General features: G+C 32.0%; 3 protein-coding genes across 4 annotated transcripts; 1 reads left to right on the forward strand and 2 right to left on the reverse strand.

The window, feature by feature from the left end:
• The first annotated feature begins 378 nt into the window (after positions 1 to 378).
• LOC107195023 (V-type proton ATPase subunit C) lies at positions 379 to 11,025 on the forward strand. Of its 2 annotated transcripts, XM_015584778.1 has the most exons (8): positions 379 to 546; positions 1,899 to 2,220; positions 8,413 to 8,599; positions 8,770 to 8,868; positions 8,952 to 9,170; positions 9,270 to 9,380; positions 9,447 to 9,591; positions 10,066 to 11,025. In XM_015584778.1, exons 2-8 carry the CDS (start codon positions 1,935 to 1,937, stop codon positions 10,159 to 10,161), a joined length of 1,143 nt encoding a protein of 380 aa, XP_015440264.1. In that variant the 5' UTR covers positions 379 to 546; positions 1,899 to 1,934; the 3' UTR covers positions 10,162 to 11,025. The 2 variants fall into 2 exon arrangements, with proteins under 2 accessions (XP_015440264.1, XP_015440263.1); XM_015584777.1 differs by lacking the exons at positions 8,413 to 8,599; positions 8,770 to 8,868; positions 8,952 to 9,170; ... (1 more) ...; positions 9,447 to 9,591; positions 10,066 to 11,025 and adding an exon at positions 4,426 to 5,147.
• Positions 11,026 to 11,692: 667 nt separating this feature from the next.
• On the reverse strand, positions 11,693 to 13,933 carry LOC107195024 (S-methyl-5'-thioadenosine phosphorylase). Its single transcript, XM_015584779.1, has 6 exons — positions 13,771 to 13,933; positions 13,331 to 13,491; positions 12,977 to 13,197; positions 12,485 to 12,687; positions 12,199 to 12,408; positions 11,693 to 12,126 (listed from the first exon to the last, which is right to left on the reverse strand). The coding sequence occupies exons 1-6, from the start codon at positions 13,789 to 13,791 to the stop codon at positions 12,049 to 12,051; spliced, it is 894 nt and encodes a 297-aa protein (XP_015440265.1). The 5' UTR covers positions 13,792 to 13,933; the 3' UTR covers positions 11,693 to 12,048.
• Positions 13,934 to 14,752: 819 nt separating this feature from the next.
• Positions 14,753 to 17,964, reverse strand: LOC107194769. Its single transcript, XM_015584461.1, has 4 exons — positions 17,694 to 17,964; positions 15,392 to 17,614; positions 15,173 to 15,310; positions 14,753 to 15,104 (listed from the first exon to the last, which is right to left on the reverse strand). The coding sequence occupies exons 1-4, from the start codon at positions 17,866 to 17,868 to the stop codon at positions 15,052 to 15,054; spliced, it is 2,589 nt and encodes an 862-aa protein (XP_015439947.1). The 5' UTR covers positions 17,869 to 17,964; the 3' UTR covers positions 14,753 to 15,051.
• Positions 17,965 to 18,679: the final 715 nt, after the last annotated feature.

Consider the following 18,679-nt stretch of genomic DNA (forward strand, 5'->3'; position numbering starts at 1 on the left):
TCCATTAAGAATACGACTAGTCGAGACGCCATTATGTTATATGGAGTTTATCTTTAAAGTGAACGCATGGTGAACGCCATATCCACTGAAATGAAGGTCAGTCAGTATTACCAACTTATCTTTTACAATCAAACTCGGTGAAAATCATAACTTTATTAGATATTTAAAAAATATGTAACTTTTAACGATGAGTTTTTACATTACATATAGAGTGAATAATTAATGAAATATTAATGATTCATAATTTACTGTGTTGATTTGGAAAGTTAGAAACGAAAGTATGAGAGAGTATTGGCAACAGTTGTGATCGTTGCAGACGGGATCCCGGGAGTCAGCTGACGATGGTTTGTTTCAGTGTATGTTTTAGTTGCTGTTAGTTGCCGGGCGGGTCGTAAGGCAGCAGCACACAATTGTCATCACGTGAGGTCACAATGGTTTCTGATGGTTTCGGCGACGAGTGATTAGAACAGCGAATGTTTTGAATTTCCCGAAGGAATTCAAGCATCTGCAGTGTTCTTCGTGCGAGGGTGCAATACGAGATATCTGGTAAGTGGAGAACTGTTAATTTTCTCTTATTCCTGAAGAAATCGAAACGGAAGAAATTTTTTTCTTAGTCAAAATTAAAGAATCATTGTTTCGTGTTTGCGACTGTAGGGTGTTGAAAGTTTCTGTCAAACATTGTAGACGAATATTTCTCTTCAATGTTTTACACAACAGCTGATCGTGTCGAGTGACATTAGCCATCCGTATATAATTCGAAACCGAATGCGTGACGCATTTCAAAGGAGGAGCACCGTGTTATCGATTTTGCCAGCAATTTATTAGCAGGCGCCATTAGGTCGTTTTCGACAATAAGCTCGACTTTGGTAGCAATGCCCTCGTATGGCCAACGAGAATTCAAGGGCATTCGTTTTCGTATGCAATTTCATGCACACTTGTCACTTCCCTATATTGATCACTATGCAAGTTCAGCGCGCCATTCTCGCACTTCTTACATGTCACGTGGAAAGCGCGCCTAATTACATAATACCGTAGTCGAGGGAACACGGTGTGCCACACCCCCTTATTTTATTTGACTTTAATAAGTGAATAGATTTTTGAAAAATCCATCTGGACCCTGAATCTTACATAATATTGATTAGTTTATCTAGGGATGGCCAACGATTCAATGAATAATGCCCCTAGGATCATATAGTTGCATATCAGATCAATAGACTAACATTGATTGAAGGTGAAGCAGGTGGTTGTTGACGAGACTACAGTTTACTTTGAAAAACAATTTTCTCTTTTGAAAATTATTATCAAACTGCTTAAAAAATATATATAATACACTGATAAGGATAGAAAACAACCAAGACCAACTTTTATATTTAATTCGCAATTCTTATTGTTGCACCTAAAGTTTACATTTTACATAGTTTTTGTTACTCTTTTATAAATTAATTAGATTATTTAAAAATTAGATTTTTTTGTCATAAATATTACTAATTTTTCGTACAAAAAGTACCAAAACCACAAGTGTTCTTGTAAATCTACTTTATACATAAATATGTTATGAATATGTGGTAGAAATTTCAAATTTTTAACTCAAATACTTTCAGAGAATTGTGTACCTAATGTTGTGCATATAAAATAAACTTAATCGTGCATCCATCTGTTAAAAAACACCTGCGGAAAAAACCATGAAACAGTGTATGTAATTGTTAAATTTAAAATTCTTTTAAAATATCCATTTGTATATTGTATAACTTATGACTTTATATTATCTTAACTTTTAATATAAATACAGTGGAAAGATATGTAAATTTTATCATTTGTCCTATGACTTTTAAAGTACATTTGTGTATTATCATTTTTTATGCTAAGTATGATTTATGAAATAAAATCCAATGTTTCAGAAATACTAGGATACTTGCTTAAAAGCATTGTTAAAAATGACGGAGTATTGGTTGATATCTGCACCAGGAGATGAAACATGTCAGCAGACATGGGATACTATGAACAATTTAACATCCAAACAACATTCTTTGTCTGTCAACTACAAATTTCATATCCCAGACTTAAAAGTTGGAACGTTGGATCAACTAGTTGGTTTATCAGACGATTTGGGAAAGCTTGATGCCTATGTAGAACAAGTTACACGCAAGGTTGCAACATACATGGGAGAAGTCTTAGAAGATCAGAGAGACAAGCTTCACGAGAATCTATTGGCCAACAATAGTGAGTACAATAATGTTGTGCTTGTAACTTTAGAACTTGCTCTTTAATTTATATTTACATCTATTCTCTAATAGAAGAGGATTGGTTTAATAAATATTCAGGGGTCCAAAATTATTTAACAGTTTTTTTTTTCGTTAATTATATTATATTTTACTGAATGCAACTACTGAATATAAATTGTATAAAATATTGATTCGAAGCATTGTTTTTTTGGACCCTTGCAGACAGGTATCGATCGATTTTTTGTGTATGATGTTATGATAAAAAATAATATTGGTTGGCAAAAGAAACATCAATGAATACTATACACAACACAAAACATACACACTGTTTAGAATTTTTCTTTAATGATAATCTCTTAAACATGTATCAGTTGATTTATTAAGATTTTTCATTTAATCATTGAAAATAACTATAGCACAACTTTAGAGTCTTTGATCCTTATTCTCCTCAATACCCTACATTAATAGATTGATAGATGTAATCGAAAATTTTGTCTGTGTACGTTAAGTATACTACAAAGAAAGTATTATTTTACATAAATTTGTCTGAATGGACATATGTTCTATTTTCCTTTTTATTGAGGATAATATACAGGCAAAATACCTGTCGCTATAGCACATAGTAACTAACATTCATAAATATGATGTGCACCATGAGTCTCAAAATAAAAAACAACTTGTGCATGCAATATAACAAGAGAATTAATTGCATTCAATGCTTTTTGTTATTAACTGTATTGAATGTATTAGAAAATGCATAATTCAATAAATTTTCACTTATTACAATATCTATTTAAAGATTATTATTTATAATAGAATTTTTAACAATATCAAAGTGTAGTTTATTAATGAAAGACAATTATTGTACACAGAGAAAAGTTAAAATAATTATTTAAATTGTAACGATTCATGTAATATACATATACAAACTGAATTCAGTCAATTCATATTAACTAAATTCAAATTATCGGGTACAATATATAACGTTTCTAATTTTCTGTATAGCTTGCATATTGAAAATGCTTCAAAATGAGATAAAATGATGGTACACATCATATTCTGCCATATAATTTATATATTTGTAGAATGCTTATTATTCTAATTGGGTTAGAAGTCATTTCATTTATTACTTATTACGAATAAGTTTTCATATTTGTGGTGTTGCTTGGCTTGCTTTGTTTAATTTGGACCACATTAACCCTGTTTCCCTACCTTACTTATTATTTTATTAACAAATGCTCATACATGTGCACCATCAAAGATGTTGTATAATGCTACAAAAAGATTTTAAGACATGAACATGCAGTACTGCGTGCTGAGATAGAGGAATAATTTCTATAAACTTATACACGGTAATAATCTGAACACATAGACCACACTTGTTACATAAAAAAATTTACAAAGGACGCAAGGAGTTGCTTGGGTTACTGTGGTCACCAAGCTCCAATTAGTTATTACAAGAATTCTTTCCTTTTCTTTTTAAATTCGTTTATATATATATATATATATTATTTCCCCTTTGATATTATTGATCATTTGCAGTTTAAGTTTCAATCATTGCATATCATTTGCTCATACTGTCTTCATTTACTTTTCTTTTTGTTTTTCTTAATTATCTATTGTTTTATACTACTTTCCAATCGTTTCGTTACATTTTCTTTTTGCTTGGGCCGCAATCGGAGTATTTAACGAGTAGTTCATTTAACAGTATTGCTCTAATTTTCGTACAAAGAGAAATGGAAGACATTAGTATTGTATATTGATATTTCAGTCACAATAATTATGAGGTCCATAACGTATATGACTATAGTTATTCGTATATATATATATAACTTACTTCTCTTTAATAAACGATCTAATATTATAATAGAGTACTTATACGTAATAAATGCAATTATAGTATTAGTATTGGTAATATTCATTGAAATTTGTTCACAAGAAGCATTGTCTGTCAAAGATTGTAAAAGATTTAGTATCACTGCCATATATCTTCACATATTAGGATATATATATATACATTATATAGGTCCTCATGCGCTAAATACTCCGTGTTGTTTTTTTCTTTTCTTTTTCCATTTTCTTTGAGTTCTTTTGATTGAGTTTCGACAGCATTGTCGTTAGGCATTTGCGTAGGACGCAATAAATAGTTGAACGAGACGTATGAAAAATCGCGCGGAGATTGGGACTGGGCTGTAATGGATAGGTCAAACGTCAATGGATGGGGAGAGCTCGAGCCCCGAAGGGGGTCCGGACACCCCGCCAAACACCCCCGTCACTCCATCACACAAGACATCGAAGGAGCACCACAAGCAGTGGAAGGATTCGGAGAAATGCGAACCAGAACCGGCCGCCTGTTTAGGTCAGCATCATCACCACCACCAGCGTCATCATCATCACCATCACGAGCATCATCATAGTCATAAACATCATAATCATCCTTCCGATCCCGACAAGAGATCGTCGCACAGTCCCCAAGGGATCTGCGATGCCCGGTCGTCGAACGATCCTCTGTCAGTATATTCATGCTACCATGCGCATTGGTGCGCCGCTTCAACCTCTTCCACACCGATTCCCAGTCCCACCCGAACGAGCCCGAGCCTGTCCCTTTCATCAAACTGTAGCAGTGAAGGAGAGACCAGATGGCAGTCGGCGACGCGGCACCGGACTACCGAGAAAGCGGAACGATCCACGTCCAATCGCAAATCGCTCGGGAACGACAACGACGACGAAGACGATGCGGACCAAAACAGCGACCACGACCAAGACCAAGACCATAGCGGCAATTTGCCCAATCCAGGTACCCGTCCTACCACCGCCAGGTCAACCCGTCGAACCTTTATCCCCCAAAATACATAGCTGCGAGACTTGTTCAAAACCTACTTTTTTCTCCTTATGCACCACCTCGTGATTCGCCCGTTTTTTAGCCGACCGATTCTTGTCTTGTCTGATCTCCTTTGGAGGTAGATATATAGGAGAGAAAGGAAGAGAGAGAGAAAGAAAGAAAGAGAGAGAGGTTGTCATTTCATGGTATTTGAGTTTTTAAACGGGGTGATCTTCGCATGCAGCTTTTTCGTTAGGGAAGAGAACGAGGAAAAATAACGGATTACTTAAATTTTATATTATACTTACAATCCAATTCTATAAAGTCACTATATATATTATAATAAAAGTATCTTTATGATCCTAGTGCGCATTTCCTTCAGTGTCGACTTTGCACAGCTGCACTACATATACGCAATGTTTGTAACGCTGAAATATATTTTCTGCAGAGACTTGCCTCCAATGTGACAGACCATTCGGGGTATTCTTTCCGTGTAATGTGCTGTGTCGAATAAGAAAGCATTGCTTCTTATACATATTATTTTTCGTTTTATTACTGTAACTTTTCCACACTTTTTGTGATTAAATTTGCATTGTTCGAAAGACACAACTTGTTTTGTATCGATGACTAAGTATACGTCTTATATATTTGTAAATAATATTTATACACACACATATATAAATATATTTGAAAAGAGAAAAAGGACACTTTACAAAAGTCATGACAATCTCTCTCCAATGCTTACAGCATACACAAAGTGAGACAGTACTAAAAGGAAAGATATACTTGGTTTAGTTTATTCAGCTTGCGATTCAAAATAAAATACATATACCCTAAGTATGTCAAAGATTTTCACGTTGTATCGCAATGATTTCCTCAATGATATTACAACAACATTTAATTTCTTGTGCACGCAGGAATTAATATATCGGACGATAACAAAGACAGCTGCCCATGTTTCTAGCACATTTGAATTGCAGCAAATTGTGCGTACAGTTAGAAAGTTGTATTTCTTCCGTGAAATGCTCTCTAGTATGTTTTCAGTTCTTAGCTAGTTTCTTTTTTACTCCTGCGTCCTCTTCGTGAATAAAAATACTTCACAAAGTTTTCTATGAATTACATTAAGGAATTGGTCGATTTTGATTTTTTTCTTTCTTCAAAAATCTACTCTTCTGATGATGACAAAGGGCCACGATTCGATTAACATTTTTTGAATATCGTTCAATCAATTGTTCCAGGTGATGTGGACGAATGAATGAACACATAGAGAATTACCTTGCTCATTGTCAACTCCTCCCCCCCCTTTTTTTTTATAATATTTCAATGGCTTTTCGATATCATTTTTTTACTTTACATTTTCTTATACCATACTCTACTTCAGTTTTCCTATTTGTACACTTGTTTCAGTATGTTACTTTCAAAAGATACATGTTTAAACAAATTTCGAATCTGTTGGTAATCATTGACAGAATTGTTCAATACAATTAAAATACTTTAATACAGCAAGTTCTTCAAATATAATTATTTCAACATTATGTTCATTTACTTCAGTGATTTAGATTAAATGTAGTTAGACTCAAAGTATACAATTAAATAATCACAATTGTGTGTGGGTGTCAAATGATCATTTTAATTACAAATATATTAACGAAAGTATGGTTTAAGAACGGTTCTAAGAGATGTGCTACAATTTGAAAATAGCAACATTATCTTATAATGATTTCGTTTCTTTTCAGTATATTTTTTCGCATTCTCCCAATACCTAGCTTTCACATTGCTTTTTAACCATTACTTTCTATAATTTTTCATAGAAGGACAATACTGCACAAACTGTAATACATGTACAACATATGTATTATGGACGCTAGCACAGTTTACAGAAGAGACACGATTAACAAAAAAAAAGCGAAAATTTTCAAACACTTATCGATCGGTACATGGACTTATAAGAATACTATTTCGCATGATCAGATATAGATTTTGCAGACAGTATGGTGCTCAATACCCTTCAACACTACAAGTTACCCATTTCACAGAATACATCCTACTGATCAACTTTAATAAAGTACTTCATAAACAGTTGGCATGAAATGCTTAGGTATCTTGGCTTAGCTGCATACTCTGTGTTTATGTTATTATCATGATACAAGTACATTATTTAGGTCACTAATATGTACAAGATAAAAAATAAAATTCAAAATATATACTAAATATTCGTACACAATCTCTGTGGTCACTATATTCTATGGTATTCATTTATATTTATAACTCTGATAAAACAAGTGTATGTGCGTATATACGTGCATGGGTGCGTGCGTGCTTGTTCATTCTAAGATATTACAAATTAACAGCTTTATTAAGAAAGTCAATACTGTAATATGTGAAAGTTTATACTATAATAGGTAGAGGATTATCATAAATTTTGTTTGAATGAATATTTCATAAGGTACAACTCTTTTGTCATATTAATAACATACGAGAGTACACAGTTTCTTGTTAAATAATAAATAATTGTTAATGGGACTAACTGGAACGTTACGCATATTTCATTCATTCAAACATGATTTACGAATTATTCTAATCATCGTGTATTTTCAAGCAAATTAAAGGAGTTAATTCGAACAGATCTTTGCAAAAGAATATTAACCGTCAGAAAAATAGTTTTATTCAAATGAAACGATTCTCGTAATAAGAAACAATGCATTGACAACATATAATGCTTCTATACATTAATGTTTTGCATGCTGTACTTCGTTAATGTCTCGCTTATTTTTGTAATGCTAATCATTAGTAAGGAGCGTACTAGTATCAAGAGAAATGATTTTTGTAGATACAGTCTTTCTCTGTTATCTTATTGTTGTCAATACTCTCCTTATCACAGAGTCAGTCTGAGAATTGTTTTAATTTTAAGCGAGTTAAGATTAGTTTAATTAGATTACATACTCATATGCATAAATGTATTGTACACACACGTGTAAAAAAGAAACGCAAAATTGTGATCACTAATGTAATAACACAGTTAGGTGAATATTACTTATGTACTTTCACTAAGCGACACAAGTTTCACTATTTTGTGTAGAAATTATATGTAAATACATACAATTCATTCACGTGTTTGTACAATACACTTTACGATTCAACAGAGCTTTGTCATTTTCAGCTTCTAAATTCTCAAATCATATAAAAATATATATTATATACTGCATTCGTAAGCACAGTCAAGCACTTAGTATTACATGTGATTTAAACATTGCATGTTACTTTTTGACTCCATATGTTCAGAATTTTGCAAGCTCTGTTTGAATATGTTATAGAAAATGAAAAACGTTGCTCCACGTGACGATTACTCTAACATTTTAAATTTACTAGGTGATCTTCCATCATATATAACTCGATTCCAGTGGGATATGGCGAAGTATCCTATCAAACAATCGCTGAGAAATATCGCCGATATTATCAGTAAACAAGTGGGTCAAATCGATGCAGATCTCAAAACTAAATCTACAACATATAATAATTTAAAGGGCAGTTTACAAAATCTTGAAAAGAAACAAACGTAAGTGCGTGAAAACATTTATCCAAAAGTAGTTCAGTGTTATGATATTTTGCTACAATAACATTCATATTATTGCTAATCGTTGCTGTCCAACATTTCATTCGTTTGTGTTTCTCCTTTTAATTCAATTTTTATTCGCATTGTAATCATGAATAATTACTATTATACAGGGGAAGTTTATTAACAAGAAATTTGGCTGACTTAGTTAAAAAGGAACACTTCATCTTAGACAGCGAATACTTAACCACATTACTCGTAATTGTGCCAAGGTATATCGGTTAAATTTTTCTACGATATATACTTACTGTATTGTCAACATTCACTAACGCATTTTCGTATACGCACATTTTAGAACAAACTTTCAGGATTGGTACAGTGGATACGAGAAGTTAACAGCTATGATAGTACCACGTAGTACACAACTTATTACTCAGGATTCTGAGTACGGTTTATTCACCGTCACCCTGTTCAAGAAAGTTATGGAAGAATTTAAATTACATGCCCGCGAGAAAAAGTTCATTGTTCGTGATTTCACGTACAATGAAGAAGAATTAGCAGCAGGTAACAGACACTTTGATATACATTCTTATATTTTTAATAATATACCATAATTTAGGCATTTCATTACATTATAACAGACAAATTTTGTATTAGATTGTATGTTACTTATAATCACAGAATTAATCGAAATATATTGTAGACTGAAGGTCAATTTTAGTGAATGTTTTTGTGCATGGATTCATGTTAAAGCATTGCGTGTATTTGTGGAATCTGTTCTAAGGTAACGTTTCCTTTAATATCGGAAGACATAAAATTTCCATGCATACATATACTGACAATTTAACAGGTACGGCCTACCTGTAAATTTTCAAGCGATTCTCTTGCATCCGCATAAAAAATGTGCAAGACGATTACGTGATGTCCTCAATCAGCTTTATGCTCATCTAGATTCCTCTGCTACAGCTGGTGCTGCTCCACAAGGAAATCAAGATGTACGTTCCACGCAATAATATCCTTATTACTAGACTGCGGATTTTATGCATTTGTAGCCTATAGGGCTCTGTGAAATACAGGAGAAGACAAAACTTCCATCAGATGCAATGGGTTTTTTTGTATGATTTTCAGTCTAATACAATGCTTAAAAGAAGTCAGAAATTCTTACGTTTACTCTTGTCTTTATGAATTAGTTTAGAAAATGTCATTTCGCATAAAAATCCGCAATCTACTTATTACTATCATTAACCCCTTGCCTTACAACATCGAGTCAGATACGTGATAACGATTTCAAACTGAATTTAGTGAACATGCATATTATTCGTTTTCTTTGAAAATATTAACGTTACAGTAATTCTTGAGAGTGAAGTCGTAAAAAAACTTGTATGGCAAGAGGTTGAATACAGTTCTCCTTCCATATAAATATCTTCCAAATTAACTGATATTCTTATTATGCTAATATGTTCAAGCAGAGCGTGGATATACCTGGATTAGGTTTTGGCCAAAATGACTACTTCCCCTATGTGTATTATAAAATCAACGTAGACATGGTCGACAGTAAGGTTTAATCACCGATGGTGAACCCATTCTCCTACTATATTTTAAATATTTTCTTGTTTATATAACATACTTCTATAACTCCAGGTACTTAACCACAGGTGCGTACAAAATGTACTGTCTTTGTTTTCTTTTGTTTGTATGAAATATGGTTTACATATTTAGAACTTCGTGGCAATCTTGATTTTCATTGTAATCGTAACTGTCATCGGTTCACTTGCAGGAGTAGATCAAATATTTATCGAAAAGAAATGATATTTTTATAGTACACCGAAATGCCTGGAGAGAGATGTATGAACTATGATATTAACTGAATGTAAACTATGCATAATAGATTGTGCAATCACTTGTATGAGTTCCAACAAAAATATCTGAATCTATATTAAGAACATCCTTTTCTGTTCAAATGGATTGTATTTGATCGGCTAACGAACATTAGTACAAATTCAATTCAAACTGTGACTACTGTCTCTGCTTTGACCTCGCAACTAAGAGAGAGCTAATAAGTTTTGTTGTTGCAGTCACAGAAATCGCATATTCCTTGTAATACCTGTATCGATTAATTTATGAAACCTTTCACAATTAAATATAGCACAACCTATTTGTACATGGTATTACAACAAGAAAAAAAAGATGAGTATCATGCCAGAATAGAGATTCTGCAATGTATAACTGTATTATTTTATGTATTATCTATAAAAGTAAGAACATTGTGAATATTGTTATAAACGGAAAAGTACATCTTGTTATAGAAAAACATATATATAAAACATGCAATTGAACAAAATGATGCTTGAACCGCCTTCATTCAATAAGTCTTCATGTTACGCGTGTTACGAGGCAACTAGTAAAATAAGTACTCTCCACGTATTTGAATGAATCGATACAAGAAATTTTATTTATTAAAATACGTTCAAATTTATTGTTTTAATATGATGTTATATACGCATACATACCATTAAAATTTTAGTTAAATGTTGAAGTATTATTGTTAGTGTGAATCAATAATATTGTAAACTTGAATATGATAAATTAATTTGAAGTAGTAGACGTTGATTTGAAGGCAGCACAAAAAGAAGTGAAATTATGAAGAATCATTTCAGGATATATTGAATGTTTGAGCAGGTTGTATTGTAAATGCTTTATGTATAGAAAGTATCATTACCCTTGTTTCGCGAAAAATGATACTTCAATTGATGGGCATAAATTAAAGCGTACATTTCGATACATTCAGTTGCAATCTGTATATACGTTTTAGAAATAAAACGGTCTGCAGGTATGATAAATTATTATCCCTGATTATGCACATTAATTTTAATTTACAAAAAAAAAAATTATTCCCTATAGAGTTCTTGTTTGAAACAATTGCCCAGATTGGTGCTTCGGAACACACCTATATTCTAAAATGTAAATTATTGAATTGTTGACGATAAATTGTTAACATAGACACAAAGTTTTATCGTATCTAATTGAAATTTGTACAAAAGAATAGATTTTCCTATGTGTTATGTGATGAACATATTATATGTGTTTAAAGAAAACGTTATATGTATCATACTGATAATTCTGAAAAATGTATTATTTTATATACCTTAAAATCAATTATAATATCATATTTCAGTTGTAGCGATGACAATACTAGCCGAATGATAAATGTACTGAATCCATGAATAAATGAATTCTTACATGTGATTAAAATACAACACCGTTACAGCTTGTAGATACGTTAAACAAAAATGATCACTCAACCAACTTGCTTTTATTAGTTGTATAGATAAATAGTATTAAATAATAAAATCAAGTTTCAATGTTGTTTCATTTATTAAATATATATATATCTTACACACATTCAAATTAAAAGTGCAAAAATTTAAGTTCTTGTTTTTCAGCAAAACTGTTCATTTATTACACACTGTACTACTTGTATTACTTATACTACATGTACTACTTGATACGTTACTACTTGTACATAGTTTCTGAAATACAAAGAGCAGTGTTTAATTTAACAGACATATATTTGTGCTATTCTAGTAAAGATTATATGTTACCTGTAAGTCATCAATCTCTTTATCCCAGTTTCTTTCTCCAATAAGTTCAATTGCTTTTACAAGTAAATTCGTTACTTTATTGACATTTTGCTTAAATACAGCTATTACATCTGCTGCATGAACAGTATCTTCACTGCCTCGCCAACAATCGTAATCTGTTGCCATAGCAATAACTGCATACAAAAGGCCTGCTTCTTTAGCCAGGTATACCTAATTTAAAATTTTGTTCAAATGTTACAATGCCACTTAACAATACATGTTAATAATATAAAATTTTTAAAAATACTTCTGGACATGTAGTCATGCCAACTAGATCTCCTCCCCAAAGACGTAACATATTACTTTCAGCTTTTGAGGAGAAACGTGGTCCTTCTATAGCTACAATTGTTCCCCCCTTCTTAATATTGTATCCTAGTTTTGTACCAACTTCGAATAATATTTGTGATGTCTCTGGATCAAAAGCTGGTTCCATTGGCATATGACACACTCCTGTAATTGTATATCATACAACTACTGTTAATACGTAATCCATATCATGCTATTATAATAACTAGACTATGGATGTTTGTATGAAAATCGATTTTTATGCACTAATTTGTAAGAACTAGAATTAGAGAATAATTTGTTTGTCTTACTGAAAGTTCTATTAAGTTACAAATAAAATATGAATCTCATTGTAGCTTATTAAACATACTGTTACACTGTGACTTAAACAATCATATAAACTATAAATGCAGAAAATTTATGGTCTAATAATTATGTAAAAAGTAAAAACCACCTGAATATTTGGATGATGTGCCATCATAGAAAGTTGCAATTCTGCTTATTGTTCTATCTATGAAACCATCTGGAACAAGTAACTGTCCCCTACATATAGACTCTTGTAAAGAACCACATGCTGCAGATGCAAGTATGTGAGTGCATCCAACTAATCGTAAGGCTTCAATGTTTGCACGATAATTAACTGCAGTGGGGCTTAGCCTATGACCTGGTCCATGTCTATTATCATTGAAAAATCATTACAGAAAAATTCTCGAAATTTTAACAGAAATTCAAAATAGAAATATTAAAAACAGTAGTCATACTGTTTGAAGTTCTGGAATATATTTGTTTTCAGAAATAGAGTATTTACCTTGATAACAGTACCACGTCTACACCATTGATATTGCCTTGATAAAGATCGCCAGAAGGCAATCCAAAATCGTTTTTTGCCTCCTCTCTAGCAGTCGCTGTGAGAGAAGTGACGACTTGGTTGTGGGGATCGTCCAAACCAGAACCACCGATTATTCCAATCTATAAATTTCAATTAGATAAAGTTACACGAAGAAACAGACATTTTAAATTGAAAAAGTCATGAACCACCTGTTAGTGGTATGATGATTCAAGTACTTTTGGTCTGTATAAAAACACGAAGTACTATTATTTTACATGTAAATAAATCTCTTATCATGTATAGGATTTCACGAAGTGCATAAGAAAAGCAAGAAAAATATATTTAATTTATATAATGTTTCTTGAATATAAATCAAAAATGTATAATTTTTTAAATTATATTATAGAAAATTATTCTACCTTAATCTTGTATTTAGCCATTTCAAAAGCAATTTAATACAAATCAGCTATTTGCTTTTTCACTATCTTCCAGCTAAAGGAACACACGTTACTGATAAGGAGTTTAAGTTTGATACTGTTTGATACCATTTGATAAGTTTGTCCGTTTAATACTATTTATATACAGGGTTGCCATCAGGTTCATTGTTGTCACTAGGGATGCCAAATGTGACCACGAACCAATGAATTTCGCTGTAGACGTATTAGAAAGGAGTCTTGGGTTTGAGTCCCGACGGACCTATTGGTTTTTTTTTGTGTACAAAAAAGTTATTGCGTTTAATATTGTTTTTATGAATATGTATATGTATTATTATGTACATTTGAGTAAATTATTTTATTATTCCATTGTTATTACAACAGTTTAACAGTGACAACGAACGTATGTATATTTTCAAATATCGGACAAATAGTATATTTTTATTCTATATTATTACATATAAGTGAGTAATATATATCAAAAACGTAATCGAAACACAGATTTTTATTACACAAACATCGCATAAAAGATATTTCGTTATATTGACATTTGTAATAATTATGGATGTTGTGGGGAAATCAATATTATTGACATTATTATGGAACATTTTTTTGTTTGCAGCTAATTTTGAAACGAACTACGTGATCATTCTGTCATACACAGGTGTTTATAACTGGTGATGAATTGTTAGTCTTGTTTTCCCTCCCCATCTTTATTTTTTATGTTTATGTATTTATTTTGATTGCAATATTAATGTTTGTATGCACTATTGCAAAATATGTATAATTATTTAATTCGAATTTAGCCGTTATTTAGGTGCACATACAGCGCAGCTTGGGTTGTTTCGGGAATGAAACTTCCAAGACAGAGAAGTCAAACCTAAATTAAAGGAACATCCGGTTTTAAACGGACCAAAAATGCATCCGTTTTCGAGATGTATCGAACAAGACTTATCAAAAAGCGGGTCATAGAATTTTTTTTATTATTAGAATACACGTACCAGAACATTTTACAATAAATAAAAGTATGTTACCAGGAACAAACGCTTGTTCCGACACAAACTATTCATGCGTGTCCAACAATTATGAAAAATAGATTATCTGAATTCACAATTTCAAATAACTCTTAAATTTAGAATAACGTGATAGTGTGTAAAAGGCACTATAACATGTGAATAATGTTAATTGTTAATGTATAAAAATGTATGTTGAGATTAAAACTTTTGTACTACGTATATACATGTCCTATAATTAAAAAATATTCCATTACACCATGGTGATTGTTTTTCTGTTCCGCAATCGTCTGATTCGTTCAGGAGCTGAAATAAATCATGTTAATGAATAGTTGCCCTTATAGATTTAATATAAAAATAAAAAAAATAATTACGTGTTTCAGAAGTTTCATGTGATGTAGAATCTTGAGTGGCTATATTTTTTTCCTCTTCACTAAGCTGTGTCTTATTACGTTTAGTATGAGGAGTCATAGGAAATACAACTTTTTCTATGCAAATACTGCACTTTTCACCTGTAATAAACTGTATTTATTAAAAGAAGTACGATTCACCAAAAATAGAATAATTAGCAACCTGCAATGAATTGTCTTTACCAGAGAATTTAACACTTCTCCTGGATTTCCTCTTCTCACTTTTCTCATGTAAACTCACATTGCCAATAGCATCACATATGTTAATCTCAGAATTAATATTTTCTTTATGGTCTGATTCTGGTACACTTATAGATAGTTTCCTAGAAAATCTACTCTTCTGTTTGGATGTGTTTGTAGGGGTAATGGCTCTATTCCTTAGGATTCTAATACTTTGATCTGCATTGTCTGCATTTTCTTTGAATGGTGTAGAAGCAACTATCGATTTATGACTTCCAACACTTTCATCTATAGCGTTTTGTCTTCTCAAAGTTCTTCTTCGCGATGAATTACTTGGACTACTATGTTCTTGCAGTGGTGTTGCAGTTGTTACCTTTATAGATGGTTGTTTCTTTACACTATCTTTTGTAGACTTCTTAACTTCACAATGTTTGTTCATATCAAATATATTTACCGAGTCTTCGAAGCTATCATCATCAAAAGTTAGCTTTCTTTCTGCATGTATTGGTACATCCTCAGTTGGACTATCAAAGTCAACACTATCTATTCTAGCCAATGCTGCAGCCAAATCCATTTTCATTTGTGTTTCTTCATCAATTGGTACTTCATTTAGAACTACAATATCATTGAAATTAACTTTATGTGTTGACTTTGCACGATATTCGACCTCACTCGTGTTCTTTGATGGTTTCAATATACTTTTTCCTGGAGTTTGATCAGAGTTAACATAAGATATTGTTTCGTCTAGTTGAATTTCTGGTGTTTTACACATCTGACTTATTTTCATTACAATTAAGGGACTTTTATGTTTCTTTGTTTCTGACAATTGCACTTTTTGCAGCAAACTTAATCTTGTTTTATCATGCTTGATAGATGAAAATTTGTTATCACTGGAACCAATTGATCTTCTGGTTTTATATTTTACATTGGAATGGTCTTCATTTTTTTCGTCTTTATTACTTGAAATTTTGTTCTGTAAAATTTCAGGTTCTTCCATTGAATTATCATTTTGTGTTTTCTTAGTCATTTTCTCTTTCCTTTTTGTTAAGAATGCCCTAATTGAACTAGGTTTTGTAGACACTGTTTTCTTCTTTGTAACAGTTTTCTTTTTTACAACAGGCTTGCTAGCAACAGGCAATTGCTCTTCTTCCCATCCTTTTGAACGAAGTTGTTCCAACTTTTCAAATCGTAAATCACAATTTTCTATCTCCATATGCACTATGTCCCAGAATCCTTGCAAGTCATTACATGTAACTAACCTTTCTCCTTTTCCTGTCTCACAATTGGAAACTAAACTACGAAATCTTTCAAACTTTTTACTTATTAGCAAATTAGTTTGTCCAATAGCCTGATTAATTAGATACTGACCATCTTCTGTGATCCCCAGTTCTTCTTTTACCTGTCTCCATTTATCACACAATTCATTCAGTCTATCTATTTCTCTGTTTAAAAGAAACTTAAAATATTGCGCAGTACGTTCTTCTGCTTCAATTGAAATGTTCAGACCTTTCATGACAGTATCCTTTGTTGGAATCTCATCACTTGTTGAAAGGCTAAGACTGAAACCACGCTTTATCTGTTGCTCCTTTCTAGCATTGCTTTTTCCACGACTTGAAACTACATATGGTGAGTAGAAAACTGGTTCACTGGATAAATTGGGATTTACTGATTTAGGTGTTGTATTATTATTGGAAGAAGACTGTGTTTCTTTAGCACTGTTATCAAGTATTTCAGGAGTGTTTTTAGTGCTATTATTTAATGCTTCACTAACTTCTACATTGCTACTAATAATATCTTTTTCGGGAGTATCATTAAAGGTTATACTACATGCTGCGTGCCCAAACAATTGCATATGAGGTAACCCCTCTGGTGACTTAAATGTATGACTTTCAGGAACAGCATTTTGATCAGGTTGTGAATCTTTTATGGAAAGTGCTGTTACTTCCTTCAAATGAGTTTTATACCTTAATCTTTTTTCTGTAGCCCTAGTAATTCTTTTTGTGATAGAAGATGCCTTTTCTACCTTTGAGTCACATACATTTTTACGTGACCCAACTGATGCAACAGGTACGTCTTGTGTAATAGGAGAATATATTTTGTGGTGAACTATACCAACCACAAAAGCAGGTTTCTTTTTAAAACTTTCCATTCTCTTACGTCTATCGCGTTCTGCTTTCCATTTTAGTAGTCTTGTCATACGGTCTGCCTTATGAGGTACCTCTGGTTCTAAAATCGATATATAATAACATAACGAACAGTGGTATAAGTGAGAACACATTAAACATCACCAATGCACTGTACAAACCTTCATTTAATGTTGTGTGAGCCGATGGATTCAATATATTTCTATTTTCATTAAAAGTTTTGACTCTTTGATTTTTGCGCAACTTTTCATGTTTTTCGGCGCGAATAATTCGACCTCTGTTAGTGTCCCCGAAACCGAATGTTTTTTCTTTATACTGGTCTCGAAAAGTGGTCATTGCAAATGATATTAATAAATATTAATGTCAAATTAAGATGCTCAGCTCTTATTAACCGTTCAACGGAAAATAGTTTTGAAATTGATACATTACATTTACAATATGGTGTCTGTTTATCAGTGTTACCAGAAAATAGTGTAAAAAGTCAGAGATTTTCTGCTGCCCTCTACGTTATGAGAACGGTGAATTTGTGAACTATGTTAAATCTAAGAAGGGACCATGGTCGTAGACGTATTAGAAAGGAGTCTTCGGTTCCAGTTCCGACAGACCTATTGGTTTTTTTTCGCGTACAAAAAACTTATTGCGTTTAATATTGTTTTTATGAATATGTATGTGTATTAGTATGTACATTTGAGTAAATTATTTTATTATTCCATTGTTATTATAATAGTTTAACAGTGACAACGAACGCATGTATATTTTCAAATATCGGACTAATAGTATATTTTTATTCTATATTATTACATATAAGTGAGAAATACGTATCACAAACGTAATCGAAACACAGATTTTTATTACACCACAAACATCGCATAAAAGATATTTCGTTATATTGACATTTGTAATAATTATGGATGTTGCAAGGAAATCAATATTATTGACATTATGGAAGATATAACGAAATATCACTGTAACACTTAAAAAAGTTTTAAAGTTCCATTTATATCATTGTCCTGTGAAAATAATCATACTTCCAGCAACATTCATATTCCAAGCAAAGAATTTACAGAATAAGGAAAAGGAATCTAAAGTAATTTTCAGTAGTTCCATACATCTTTATCTCGAATACTTTTCTAAAACATTCAAAGTA

The sequence above is a fragment of the Dufourea novaeangliae genome, unplaced genomic scaffold (assembly GCF_001272555.1).
Source record: "Dufourea novaeangliae isolate 0120121106 unplaced genomic scaffold, ASM127255v1 scaffold8, whole genome shotgun sequence".
Classification (NCBI taxonomy): Eukaryota; Metazoa; Arthropoda; class Insecta; order Hymenoptera; family Halictidae; genus Dufourea; species Dufourea novaeangliae.